General features: G+C 35.4%; 1 protein-coding gene and 1 long non-coding RNA gene across 4 annotated transcripts in view; one reads left to right on the top strand and one right to left on the bottom strand.

Moving 5' to 3' along the window:
• Positions 1–15132, top strand: part of LOC125686412 (kinesin-like protein KIF18A) — a 99346-nt gene that overhangs the window by 12569 nt on the left and 71645 nt on the right. For 2 of the 3 annotated variants that reach the window (XM_048930370.1, XM_048930368.1), the window contains exons 8-13: positions 462–536; positions 790–896; positions 5628–5790; positions 7082–7246; positions 8354–8475; positions 9698–9936. The exons of the other annotated variant lie outside the window; for it this stretch is intronic. In XM_048930370.1, the coding sequence (XP_048786327.1) occupies positions 462–536; positions 790–896; positions 5628–5790; positions 7082–7246; positions 8354–8475; positions 9698–9936 (871 nt within the window). The remainder of the gene's footprint in view (positions 1–461; positions 537–789; positions 897–5627; positions 5791–7081; positions 7247–8353; positions 8476–9697; positions 9937–15132) is intronic. 3 annotated transcript variants of the gene reach the window in all.
• LOC125686456 (uncharacterized) overlaps positions 1–15132 on the bottom strand; it is a 65996-nt gene that overhangs the window by 21384 nt on the left and 29480 nt on the right. The gene's annotated exons all lie outside the window — the stretch shown is intronic.

Below are 15132 nucleotides of genomic sequence, written 5' to 3'. Positions count from 1 at the left end.
GCTCGAGCCAGTCCAGCTCTGTCACAAGTAGGATTCAACTGGAGCTGACAATCTGAATGAGCTTCTATTGACAAGTGGAAATCCGTTGTGGCTTCCTGTCTTCTGCTCTGTAGTATCTATTTAGACTGTTGTGATTTTTTTTTTTAAGTGACTTTTTAATAATCCTTTGTACTGTGATACCAAAATTTCTTTTACATACTATGGAATTTTACTGTAATTTCCACTTTTGCATAGTTTTTTATTTTTAATATTTATTGCTGTTGTAAGGAAAACTATATGCAGCAGATGACATCAAAAGCTAAAAAGTTCATTTTTGTGGCCAAGCCAGAAATATATTCATCCCTTTCCTCAGAGTATAGTGCAAATGTAATTATGTAGTACTTAAACACAGTCTGTTTTTATGCAGGGAAATTAAAAAAAATCTCCTTCATGAGTTATAATTTGTTTCATTTCTTTAACAGTTGAAGAGTAATGTTGTTAGTTTGGACAGCCACATAAGCCAATATGTTAAAATCTGCAATGAACAGAAGAAAGAGGTACGTTATGACAACATTTTAACAATAGATTATATAACTGCTACAAGCTTGAATTTTAAAATAAAGTTAATGTGATTGCACCTACAGGGCAAATATTGTCCTAATAATTCTGTGTTAAGTTAAGGAATGTTCTTTTTTTTCAAAAAGGATATCACTTAGTGCTATTTGTAAATGTGTTGAGACAAATGCACAGAAGGATGGTTTCAAAAATCAAGGGAAAAAATCCAGCTAAAAGGTACCTCTTTTGTTTAAGATCATGATGCTGAAGGAGAAATTGCGAACATACGAAGAAAAAGCAAGCATCCATCGAAGCCAGGATTCTTCTGTAATTTCAAACCATCAGCAAGTGGAAATACAAAGGTAAATTGATCACATGAAGATTTTTTTCTTCAAGACTGGGGTTTTCCTGATTATAAATAATAAATATGTAGTAAAATAATGTGTAAGCAATATAAAATAGATAATAATAAAATAATAAAAATATCTGTAGAGTGAAACTACTCTTTCAGTGTTGGTTTTGTAACTCCTAACATTGTTTTACATAGAGTAGTGCAGTACTGCCACTCCTGTTCAGAAAAGCTGAAAAGGTGAATTCAGAAGGCAACAAGTACTTGAGGAAGTGTACTTGAGGAAGTATTTTAACTTACTAGGCAAACTATTCAACAAAATCCTGTGAGATAATCATGTAGCCTGACCATCAAGAAGCTGATATGACTCACTGACATCATGAATTAGATCTATGGTGAAGGTCTTATATCTATAACTACTTTCTTGTGAAGTGTTTGCTGATAATACTTCTGTCATGTAGATATTATGGTGTGGATTATATTGATACCCATAAAATTTTTGTTTAACTGCTGGTACCAAGAATTTTTGTATGTATGATAGGAGATGGAATCTAACTGGAGTTATGAGCTTTGAGAAGTAAGCATATGATTATTAAAATGTTTCCGTGATGGGATTTGTTAAGCTTATCTTTGCCTTCGTTACTGAAATGAAGCTATTTCATTGAGAAGTTAGGTATTTTTGTCCCAAAGCTACCAGTAGTCTTCTGTATAACTGTGCATATGAAATTGTACCACTGGCAATACAAAAGATGTTTAGGACAAATGTTCTCCTAGAAGCTCCTGTTACTCTGTAGGAGTAACAAGTTCATTCTGAGTACCAAAACCTAAAGACTTTGAGGGGGAGGAAAATAGCAACTTTCTTCAATCTCAGATGTATAAACTACTATATTGTATTAACTACCATATTATAACCTCAGTTTTGAGATAAAATTTACATTTCCTTTTCTCTTGAGTCTTACTCTATTTTGAGCCTATACTTAGCAATGTTGCTGTGAAGTTATTTTACCTTGCCTTTAGTTTGGATCTTATTTTCTTATTGTATTAGTGAAAGAACCAACACCTGCAAGTGATGTCTTGCTAAAAACTTTTTAGAACTTGTGTGCACATATGTATAAAAAAATGTATGTTTGCAGACCTGGTAGTGTCCTACTATACAAAAATGAGATGACATTAGTGAAATATTTTCAACTTACAAACAAGATCTGTCCTGAGCATTTTGTCTGTGTGGGTAGCACAGAGCTGGCTTAGGGTTGTTCACCGAGGTGTTGTTATTCACAGTGAAAAATCACTTCATCTGCTAATAAGATATAACTAACAACTGCCAGCCAGATAATCAATAGGAGGGAAAAAAAGGCTGGGGGAGGGATGGGGTAGAGAAGGAATAAATCGAGCAACTATTAAGTATACGTAGGCTGCACAGGAGGACAGAAAAAGAATGATAAATGTAACAGTATAGGTTAGTGTTGCATTTGAGTGCTGTGTAATAAAATAACACAATATGCTTTAGGAAAGGGAAAAGCGTAATAGAAAGCTTTGTGATAAATCACTGTGGAGTAATCTTGTGGGGTGATGCAAGCCCATTCTGTAGGACTTGGAAAACTAGACAGTCCTAGAGTAAGAGAGAACAGTTATTTTTTGTTAATGGGAAACTGATCTTCGTAACCTAAAAAATGGGAAAATAACTTTCTTGTAAGGTATTATAGCTTTTAAGTTATATTATCAATAAACTGGTTAAGCCTAGACTAGTAGAGATAGTATGTTTCTGGGAGAGGTATAGTAGAGTTTCTGTAAGGTTCGGTTTGTAGATTCTAGGAACATGTTATCGAATGGAAATTGATACTCTACTGCATATTAAAAAAATAACAAATCTATATGCAAGTTCTAATGCTGTTGTTTCTGCTCACCGCCAGGTTAACTGTTTTACCAGTAACCTTTCAGGGTGAGGAACAGAGGGACGTATGAATGCCAGCTTTCAGCAAAGCCACTTAATTTGTTTTTGTGGGCTGACAATGTAGAATGCGTAAATGACAGCAGATGCTGTTATGGCTGACAATTATTTCATCAGTAGTACCCTTCCTGTGCGATTTGGATGGCAGGAACTGGAATTATTCTTTCACATGGAAACTCAGTCACATTAGTAGGCTGTTCTTTCCTATTGCTTTTAGATTTGTCAACCTTCAAGATGACTTCATGATGTTCCTACCGATCTTTCTGGTGTGACAAGAGAATACTTAAGATATTTATATGTATTTGTTACACAAGTCAGTATATCTATACCTTGAGAAGGTTAGGTTTTGGTTTGAAAGTCTCACTGGGTCTGTCCCTTCATATCTCATCATATATTCATATCTCATCATATATTCCCGACATTTATCCACCTACTTAGTTCAGTTAATACTTTCACTGGCCTCTTGAATGTGTTTTCTACCTGGGAAAACCTTCTGAGATAACAGTAAAAATCCATTTCTTCAAATTGCAGAAATTTGAAAATGTTTACTAAAGTAGTACCCAACAGGATTTCATGGGAATTGAGCTAGTATTAAAATCTTCCACACTCTTAGGGCAGACTTGACTGTTTAGCAACAGATTAGGATCTTGGAGATTTTTCAAGGAAAGGAGGTAATTTTGTTACATTTGTTTGGCTAAACCTAAGCTTGTGAAGGTTCATTGTGTATGTGTTTTTTATCTGCTGAAGGAGAAGAAATTTATTATATATTGTTTAGAGATGTATTGTTAGCATCAAGTGTCTGGATCAAAACCAAAGAAATTACAGCTGTTAGGTATCTTTGGCTGTGCTTGTGAAACCTCTTCAGAAAATAGTTAAGAAATTGTGTAGGGGGAAATGCTTTTACTTACTGGATATTGGCTGTCTCTTCATTCATCATAAAGTACAAGTTTGATATTTTATTGGAAAGAGATGGTAAAGTGTCATTCTTATCTGCAAAACGTTAGCAGTTTGGACGAGTTCCTTATTTAACTGTAAGTTTAAGGGGTCATTTAATGGATTACTTTGTCCTGTCTAAATATTACCACTTTTCTACCGTGGCATATATACTACAGTTCTGTGAAGAACATTCTTTGTTTATCTATATTCTTCTCTCTTCTATCTAAATCAGGGTTTTGACTGCTATGGCTACACCAATTCACAGATCCCTAAATTAAGGGTATTTGAAAAATTTTATTAAAGCATACTAAGTAATAGTATTGCATGATGAGGATTTTGAGGCTAAGCCTCAAAAAAAAAACAACCAACAAAGATATCTTCCAGTGTGATCTGAAAGGGGTTTAGGCTCACTTAATTACTCTTCTTGCTCTTTCAAACCTAGAAGTCATTCCTGTGCTTTCTGTTGACTAAAGCTAGGATACGTGATGTCTGCCAAACTTTCAAGTCTTCAGCCTATTGATGCAGACCTTGGACACTGACTTTGGTACTGCCACCCATGCGTAGGTCTGTGAGCTCTGAAAGTAGGTAGTCCAGAGATGATTATATCCTGCATGTGCTTACAGGTTCACTCTAACATTAAGTGAAGAATAGGAAAGATTCTTTCACAGAAATAAAAGTATGCTTACTGAGAAATCCCTCTCAAAGCAGGAGTTTTGCAGAGGCTTCTCTACTTGATACTGTAGCTGGGACACTGATCCTTATCTACACAAAAGGTTCATTTATTGGTACATAGTGATAATAGTTCCTAATAATTACAGAGTGCAGGAGGAGATTCTATTCTGTAGCTTCACTTAAACTGTTTGCAGAATTTTACTGTTGTTAAAATAATAGAATTTGCCATCACTTCTCTGCTGCTGTATTTCCAAAGCAGGTGGGAGGGACTGTGTTTCTATGGATACTGTGGAGGCAAAAAAAAAAAAAATTTCAGCTGCTTGTGCAAACATTCACTCATAGGGTGACTGTATAGATAGTAATAGTGTAAAGTAAAAGCAGTCATGTTCTGCAGGAGAATATCTTACTCCTTAAAGAAGTTTTTCTAAATTCACTGTGTCTGTACAGATCTTTACATCAATACAGTAGCGTTGTCTGGAGAACTTTGGGCAAGACTCCTGGGTTTCTGAAACTATAGAAAAAAGTTACCTGTTCTTAAAATGCAAGTAATAAGACAGTTTGGGCTGTTCAGAATTCAGATTATGAAATTGCTGCTTCTGAAATGTGTTGTTTAAAAGTTAACTTTATGGCAAGAATGTCTCTTCAGCTTGTTCTCTACTTCGGCCTATGCTCAATTTTATAGTAACTGTACAGCATTTCATGATGCTCTGTAACAAACACTGTATAGCAATCTAATTTTGCATATCTTTAGAATGCTTGCATGTTTAACTGTCACCTTATGTGAGTATTATCTTGGTGTCATGATTGAATCTTTTTGACTATTCTGGACTGCTCTTGCAGTATCTAGGAATGAAGGGTGAGAATACCACCACAGAAACTTACATTGCAATGTGATAATCTTTCTAGGCTTTCTCCTTATGCTTGTTACTCTAATTTGCGTTGCAGACTAGGGATAAGCAGATTTTTGAGTCCATTTAGACATTAGTCTAGTTGGAGTAACTTCTAAGTATCTTCCATCACTGTTTCCCCTATTAGCCTGAAAAGCGCTAAGGTGTGATGCATGTTCTGATTTACAGCTTGGATTGGAGACTTTCCCAAAGTAAAGGATGGCCTGTGTGTGTGCTTGCATGTAATAGTAAAGTACTAGTAGCTCACTTGCTTATCTTTGTGATACTTCACTTGTAATAGATACAAAGAAGTTCTTAAAAATGTGTTTGCAAACCGTGAGGAAATCAGAGAAGAATACCTGAAGCTGGAAATGCAGCTGAAAGTCAGTACACTGAAGGCTTATTATCAGAAACGGTATCATGAACAAACTCAACTGATATGCTCTGAAGAAAGAATAGAGAAGGTGAGTTGTCTAAAGTCCTAAAGTATTTATGCAACTTAAACAATTAGCTACTGCTTTGTTATTTATGCTGTTGATATGGGACACTCTGATTAACACTCAGATAACGTTCTCTGTATTAAGGTTAGAAATATTATTTTAATGCCAGTCAGGCTTTTTCCCCATGCCACATAAGCTGTGTGTTTCTGCTCATTACTGTTAACTGTGAAAACTTTTTTCAGCTGAACCTTCTGCAGGTTGGAGTGTGTCATAGTTACTTAATGCCTTGGGAGACTCACGGTGATCTTGTCCAAAAACTGTGATAATGTATGGATGGTACAGCCACAGAGGCTGTTATGAAGCTGATATAACCATGTGTTGTTACTAATCCTGTTCATAAGGAGAAACACTGACATTGTGCTAAACAAGACAGATTCTTATTGTTTCCACTAGTCACCAGAGCCATCTCTGAATAGCTGTTTATGGGCAAGGTCACGTGAGCCAAAATCATGTTTAATTGCCATGAAATATAACTCAAGAGTATGAGGCTAATTATTAACAATTGATGTTGCACTGAATGCTTGCTTCTTTCTAGAAGATCAAGGTAACATCTAGTATTTTAATTTCTCTGATACAATTTGACTTAAATGCTTTATGTACTCATGAAACTAGGGGTGGGGCTGATTTTGATTAGTGACAGTAACAGTCTGCGTTGAGCTGAAGGTGATAATTTGCAAGCTACTATTTTTTTTCAGTAATTCACAAGGCATTTGGTCCAAATAGAAAAAATGTCGCAAGTTTTTGGTTGTCATTAAGACATTTCAAGTGACTAACGCACTCTAAAATTCTTTCATGTCATAGAAACTCTGAAGTAATGCTTTTGTCCAGTGGGGCGCAGTTGTTGTGTTCATAGTGGGGGTTATGTGCTCACGCACAATTTCATACAAATGTTTCTTAAGAGCAGGCTTCTGTGTTGGATCTTAGCAGTACTGCACTGAAATGCTCCAATGATTTTTTTTTTAGCCATTAGGTAACTTACAGGGTGTGCCTAACAGTCAAGCATCACTGGTTCTATAAGTACAATAAGTTTCTAACAAGAGTAGGCCATAATAATGGTAAAATTAAATGAGTATGGGGAGGTTTACATGTGGTTCAGTGATGCTCCATAAGAAGAATGAGCTATTTTACTTTTATTAAACTAGTCAAAAATGTGAAATATTTGCTGTGTAAGTATATAGAATTATTTTATAGAGAGATGCTAGAAAATATCAGATGAAAGTTGCCACTTTCAACGCTGTGTCTCTTTCAATTTTAGGCCACTTGCAAGCGGGATCATATGCTTGCAAGGCTTAGAACCTACTGTGCACATGTACAGAAGAAGAAAGAGGAGAAGATGGAACATTTTGAGGAAAATACCAATTGGCTGCATCGCGTTGAAACCAAAATGCGCCTCCTGGATCAAGGTGGCTGTATTCCAAAGGTAAAAGGCCTTTCACTTCAAGGGCAGATTTCATGCGCTGTAAGCAACATGTGACTCAAGGGTAGATTTTTCTTCTTTCCATCTCCCTTGTGGTTTTGACTGTGACTAATTCTTTCCGAGTGGTTTCAAAATCTAGTGTTAAGTATTTTAGATTTTCTACCGTAATGGTATTGTGTTGTTTGTACAATCATTCCGTGTAAAAGTGTATAATTACCTGTAAAAACACATTCTAAAGGTAAATAAATGGTATGGCTGAGCACTTGAGACAGCTGCTTGAGAGTTGATCCTGCTTCTTGCCCTACACTTCTGTTCTTACCTTCACAGTAGGTCTTAATGCTTGTCTAAGCATGCCTAATCTAGTTTTTATCTTGGCAAAAAAAAGAAGAAAAAAAAAATTCATTTCAAGGTTGCGAGAGAGGTGAGAATCAGGGAAGAAATTGTGTTAAGCTCTTTTCCAAGTTTTAGCAACTCGAGCTTGATGCAGTCCCAAGTGAACACCTGAGCTGGCAGAAGGGGAGGGATGAAAGCATGTACAGGAAAAAAAAGATGAGGAAAAGAAAGGGTTAGGATTTTCCTCTCTGCCTTTTGATTTCAGTTGGCAATTAGGCTGGCTTGAATTACATTGTGCAATGAGCACTTGTATAACTCAGGTAATGGAATATTTATATTAGGATGACTAAAATTTTTTTATACAGTAAGAGTCAATTTTAAAGTATTTCAAATAAAATATTGGCATCACAGGAAGATAACTGAATATGAGGGAGACTTGTTCTAGTCAGCATCACTGAAATCCAAATATGGAGCAAGTACATAGGAAAAGAAGCAAGTGTATCTTTGGCCATGCACATGTAAATACATGTGTGCCTGCTGGACTCCTAGAGCTAATTAGAGCACACTCATCTTTTTGTCAATTAACAAAATATTTATGCACGTAAATTAAAATCAAGCAATTCACAATAAATTTATTAGAATACTATTGATCCATTTTAGCTTTACATTTCAATAGATCACCTATTAATATGATTATTTTTCATTTTATACTTCAGTTTCTCACTTATAATTTGATCTACTGTTGTTTGGTTTTTTTTCCATTGCTAATTTCCTAAGGAACTGCATGAAGATCTTCAGTGTTGCCATTTAAACCTAGAAGTTAAGGACCTGAAAGCCCAGATTGAGCACATGCTGTCTCTATTGTCCTTTCAAGATCAGCACTATAAGCAGATGGAAAAGTAAGTACAATTTCAGTACAGGAGGCCTCTTTAAAACTTCCTTTTTGGCATTTGTAACTTTGGGATGTCTATAGAACAGACAGTTAAAACAGAAGCATGATTTTTCTCACTTTTATCTTAAGATTAGAATTGTTTTCTTCTATAAAAAGGTAAGGAAAATAATAGCTTGGTAAATCTTGCTTTCTGTCATTCTTTGTTTATCTGAAACTGAGCACTGTGTCCATCACTTATTTTTACTTCATTTTTCTCTGCATAGCTTTAAGGATTTGTTAATAGGCTACTGTATCTTTTTTTCACTTTTATGTTGAACAGTACTGATTGCAATTTGTGCGTTTGTGTTTGTGTCTACAGTGCAGGAAATTAAATGCTTCTACCTGTACTAAGAATGTTATAATTAAACTGGTATATATGTGGTCAGACTGCAAAAAAAAAAAAAAAAAAAGCTGAATTTGAAGGTAAATATCAGCTCTGTCATCAGTCTCTTGAACCTGTTGAATGCAGACCTTCAGGGTGCAAGATATGCAATGAGAAGTAATCACAAAGGTCTTCCATAAATAGATGTAAAATGTATATAATGAAATAATTCCAAAATGAAATAACTGGCTGCTAGTCATCATTTGGAGAAAGGGTATTTAGGATAAGCTTTACAATAACAAATACACAAACCTTCAAAGCTGAAAGCCAAACACTTAACATTCCATTTCTGTAACTTCAAGTTTCTCATTTGTTTTTTTTTTGTTTTTTTTTTTTTTTTGCATGCACATCCCCTTGGCTACTGTTTGAACCTAGAGCTTAGTCTTGCAACCAAGGCAAGAGCTAACAAATTCCTTTATTCATATACATTTCTGAAACTTCTCTCATTTGAATTTGTTTTGCAGTTGTGCGTGCATCTTATCCTTAATTTTAGAAAGTCCAAATTCCGTCAGGATATGACAACTATTTTTGCACTGATTGAGGGATCTTAGAAACAGTGAGGAAAAACTGAGACATTAAAGAAAAACTATACTTGGAAAATTCTTATACTGAAATACTTGATTTTGCTAAAGAGAAAAGTTACTCAGCTTAGTCAAGAATGTTTTTTCCTAGTTGAAATTTTGTGGAATGACATAAAACAGATCTCCAGGGTGGAGGAGGACAAGGAAAAACCCTTGAATTACTAGTGGTGGCAGCAGTGCTAGTAGAGACCAGATTGTGATTTAGTCACATTTGTCTTGTTTTACAGAGTTCTAAATGCTTTGCTTCCAGTTCTTCGCAAGCAGTATCTGACTTTGAAAGAAGCTGGGTTGACAAATACTTTAACTGAGGCTGAATTTGGAGAGGTAGAACAGCTGATTCAAAGACAAAAATCAGTAGTTTGGGCTGACCAGACTGGGGATGATGAACAGAAGGAAAACCGTGAGCTAGACGTGTCAGCTATCTTTGCATTCCCACAACTTGTGAACAAGCAGAAGACCCCATGCTGTAAGTATATAACTAATTTTTTCTCTGTTGGAAATATTTAAGTATTTCATGAAAAAGCTGCATCTCATTAATGTGTAGTGGTGGATGCACACTTCTGCTAATATTGAGGGTGAATGTGAAACTGAGATTCAGGGCCACTTTCTGTACAGAGAAAAAAGTGAATGCCATTCCTTATTAGATACTCTTTCAGTGGCCAGACACTTTTAGGAGCTCAGTTCTAACAAATAACTCCCTTTTATCTTGTAACATGGCCCGTACATCAGTGTTCCTAGGTACTTTGTAGCATTACTAATCTATTTCAGTCTCTCAGGTGATGTTGATGTTGATGGAAAAAGTTCTGGTGTCAATTGTACTATAATTATTTCAAAGTGATTCTAAAAGTTAAGCGGCTACTACAGTTACTCAGCTTGAAGTTATATTTGAGCAGAATGAGCTTTCCTGTTAATTGTGAGTTTACCTGGAAACGATTTAGTACAACATCTTATAAGTTTATTTCTCGAAGGATCAAAGGTTCTATTGTGAAATTGGCTCTTTTGCAGTGTGATGACGGGCACATGAATTCCCCATGGCTCTAGACAGCTGTTTCTTCTTATTTAGATTTTTTTCCCAGAAAGCAAACAAGTTGCATTGGAGTATTTGTCCTGAGGGATGGTGAATTGGCATCTCAGAGCTGCTGTGGTGCAATGCTTGAATCTTCTATTCTGGATAGGTAACACTCAGCACACTTTAGCTTTCTGGGTAAAGCTAATAAATTGTAATAGTGAAAGATATCTATAGGTAACAAAAAGGAAGCTTTTAATAATTGTTGTGCTTCTCGAAAGGTGGTTGACATGGAGAAGCAGTAAGCCCTGGAGCACTGTGCAATTAGTTCCTTGCTTTCTTTAGCTTTCTGTTATTCAGCTTGCTCTGGGATAGAGAATTGCTCTGCTCAAGTTCTTTTTTCTCAGTTTTCATCAAATGCATGCATGATTTTGACACATTAATACTGCTGTTGATCATAACCAGAGCACTGACCTGTTTATTTTGCTGTATGCAGCATAATGTCAGATTGTATTGTGTGGGCTGTTTCTTTAAGATACAGAATCGTTTGTTTTAGCACTCGAGAAGGAAAGAGCTGTTGCACTTAGGGCTCTGCCCATGCTAGTCAGAGGCTCAGCAAGGTTAAAAGCAGTTAGTGGCTTACGTGGTTGTCCTTCTTAGAGTGAGGGCAGCAGATCTCAGTGGGAGGCAGCATTCTTTCACTCTGCTCCAATTATATTTCCAGTGCAGAAAGGAATTGGATGTATTATCACAAGTTGCTGGCAGTCTTTGGCAAATTACAGTAGTCGTGATAGAATCTGCATTGCTTCTATGATAGGATACTAATGAAAATCTATTTTGCAAAGCTTTATGAAATGATTTTAGAAAGTTGCTTTCTTGTTCTAGTTATCTGTTTATAAACAAAGAGAATACAGTTTAAAGTTAGTTTCCTAGTCTGTTTATTCTGTCACAACAAAGCACATTTGTTTAGTGAAAGAGTTGAAGGTGTTCTTCTGTTTTTTGTCAAAACTCCTCTGAGAATTTAACCACTGTAATATCTTGATTCCAGTGCTAGAACTAGAATTCTGGGTATTAGCAGTTTAGCTCACAAAAAAAACTCAATTCAGATCATGTTTTGTGTATGTATCCAGAGAAGTGCACTTGTGGAGAGAATGGAAGAGGCTCTTTTCCCTCATAATTTTGATTGTGATTATCTGCCTGGAATTTGTATGTTCAGCATAATTTCATTTTCTATAGTATTTAAAATAATGGTGGGCTTGTGGAAGTGTTAGTCTGACTGTGGAAGGAAAAATGTGAATTTCTTTAAACCTTTTATATAATGAGAACTCAAGATTTGCACAGAATGAGTTTTCCCTTTGACCTCTGTCTTGTAAATGTGCAAGGCAAGCGTGAAGCAGTGCTGCTAGCTAGTATTCATGTTGAAGATGCATTACTGATACACTAAGGCCCAAGACTGGAACTCTTCTTTTTTGCTTGGGTGTTAGGGGGAGAGTGTGTAAATAGATCCAAATACCATTTCTGTGAACTCTGTAAACTGTAGCTAAATATTGATTGTAGAGATTGTCTTGTCATATGTGGGATATTGTCATAAATTTAAATTTCTGTAGCTTACTTACACTAGTGCAAGCTTCACTGTGGAGTTCTGGTTCTGTTCTGCCTTTCATCAAATGCTACACCAGATCTATTCTTGCTCAGAAGCACTAAAATCATTATACGAATGCCTACAGGAACTTTTAAGGCATAAACTACTCACTCTTGTAGAATCATAGACATAAGTTGAAGGGTTGTATTGCAAATCTGCATGAAGTAGACATTCTCCAGTTCTGAATGTTCAACTTATGGCTTTCTAAGTAAATGGACACGTTATTTTTGAGCAAGACAGATTTTTCTCTCCAGATGTAAATGGTGTCTTTGCCTAAAGATGTTCGTAGAAATCCTTATTGTGTTTTTATTTTTGTTATTCTGTGTGGAAATAGGAAAAAAAAGTTTCATGTGCTGCTTGTACCACAGGCAGGAGAAAAGCAGTTAGGAAAAACTGTCTTTCAAATGGAAGTTATGTAACATGAAAGGATATGGTAACCAGGCACATCACGTTTTTTCTCGTAATCTAATTGTGCTCTTCCTGTTTGCTTTGAGCTTGTAGAAATGCATTATGATGCTCCTAGGCTCACCAATACCTGATATTCCTCATGAAGAGTCTACCTCTCTCTCGCATTCTTTCTCATTGGCAGCATTAGTTGGTGGGCTAACATGAAATAAGTTTTCTTGAGCAGCTTTTTCCTCGGGGGCAATTCTTACTGTAAAATTTACTGCTCAGCAGGTAGCCATCATTCTACAAAACCTTGTAGACATAACTGTATGGGATAACAATTTCTACCAGGTACCACTGTATTGAGAACTTGACATTTGAAATGGAATTGGAATTGAAATGACAATTGACTTTGCATAATGGAATTTTTAAAGTTCTAAAATGGAGGACTGTGATCAGAAAAACAAAGTTTATTAACATATTTATAATTTTTACATTATTTTAATCTTTGTGCTCTTTCTAAGAGCACAAATCACGTGTGTTTGCACAGTCATTTCGTACACGTTGGATGCTGGAGGTAGAAAATAAGTAGTCCATTTCAGCTGAAAATAAAGTGACTTAAAAAAAAATTCCAGTGGAGCACAAAATAAACGCAATGAAATAGCTCTACTTCAATTGTTTTTTGAATTCACTTGAAAAATACTTGGAAGTATTACCTGATGTTATGCTATGGAAATAACTTCTCTTTTGCAGAAAAAACTAATAAAACTATTAAGAAAAAAAAAACAAAACACTGTAAATCAAAAAAAGAACATATGAGCATGGGAAAATGTGAAGAAGCAGAAAGGCAGCATCCTGATGAGAAGTAGGAAGGATGTAGTAATTTTTTTTCCTTTAAGATAAAATAAATTATTCAGAAATCCAGTTCCTTCTCCCTTAAGTCATTTCAGAAGTATGCTTGGCAGTTGTTAGCAGGAGCTGACCTAAGATCTTAGTGAACAAATGAAAAGGAAGATTTTTACAGATCCTCCCCACACCTTTAGCACAGTGTTATTTCATTATTGATATCACTTGTTTAAGGTGTTGGGAAGGAAGCAGTGTTTTTGCACAGAGACAAATATATATATATATATATATATATATATATATATATATATATATATATATATATATATATATATATATATATATATATGTAAAGTGTGTGTATATACATAGTGTGTATCTGTGTTACACGGCAGTTACTTTTTTTGTATGAAAATCCATATTTCACCTATGATATAACTGCACAGACTTCAGCTTGTCACGGGGGAGGAGCAAAACAGTTAATTTTTTGAGATTTTATTCTTACTTTCCACAGTGTGAGTAGGGAGCAGCGATATTTTTCTCTTCTGTTTCAAATAAATACATTACTTAGAGAAGGAACTTCTGAAATACTCCAAGTGATTAATTGTGGAGAAAAGGCTAGCCAAGTTACTAGGTGGCAATTAAATGATTTGTCCCAATGAAACATGCTTCTGTAGCAGAAGGGAAGGGTCTGTAGCAAAGGAAGAGTTTGTGCTAGGTCAGCTGAGAAGAAATGATGGCTTTTTCTTGAACCTACATTTGCATGAAGGCTTTGGAGAAGATATTGGGGAAAAAAAAAAGTGACTGATGTTAAAAACTACTGATGTAGTACTTTTGGAAAATATAAATTTATCTTCATCTAAGCTTATGGAGTCAATTATTACGTGCTTGCTGAGGTTTAAGGATTGTATGCAACATCCATGCACTATCCACATTTACGTATAGAAACTACATTTTCAGGATAACATTACTCACATACATCTGTGCTTTAAGGAAACCACTTAATTCTGCCTATCATAAAACACGAGGCACTGATTGCAGGCACTCAGTTTTTAGTGATACATTTATCTTTTGCTGACAGCTATTCTGGAGGGAACCACGACATTTTTGAAATGCAAATTGTTGATGAGTGTTTTCTCATAGATTGGAATGCTTCAAGTCAAATAACTTATTGGATTATAATCACTGTCTCCAGAAATCCAATGCAGCTGAATCAGTTCTGTAAATCAAGAAAAGTTATGAAAGTGGGACCTTAAGTTTTGAGTTACTCCATTAACTGTGTATTTCCATTATCTGCTTCTGAAGAAGTAAGTCAAGCTAGTAAATGACTTAAGAATAAAGAACAAAAATGATGCTAAAGGTCAAAGTAAGGATCTTCATTCTCTTGTTCAAGGTGAATCACAACAAGAAGTATTTTGAATTTCTTTTCCAAAACACTGACTTCATTGGCTAACGGTTTCAATATGATCTTAAAAGACGCCCTTTTCTCTATCAGGAGTTTAAAAATGATGTAGAATTTAAGCTGAGTTCTAGTAATGCATAGAACTTAAAGAATTTCTTACATGGAAAAGCTCTCCTGTGTTTTAAATGCTATAAAGCTATGGGGGAAAGAACAAGATCAAAAGTCTGGCTATTCTTTCAACGTGTTTCTGTGGTCAAATTATCAAGACCGTTAATTCTCTGCACAAGCTAATTAAAGCTTGTTGGCTTTGCCACAGTTTATGTAACTTTTCACGCTAACGCATTGTATGTATAGCATTTCAAGGAATGTTCTGTACAGG

This window comes from Lagopus muta, chromosome W (genome assembly GCF_023343835.1).
Source record: "Lagopus muta isolate bLagMut1 chromosome W, bLagMut1 primary, whole genome shotgun sequence".
Lineage (NCBI taxonomy): Eukaryota > Metazoa > Chordata > Aves > Galliformes > Phasianidae > Lagopus > Lagopus muta.
The sequence above is the reverse complement of the archived record's forward strand: the minus strand, read 5'-3'. Positions and strand labels throughout refer to the sequence as shown.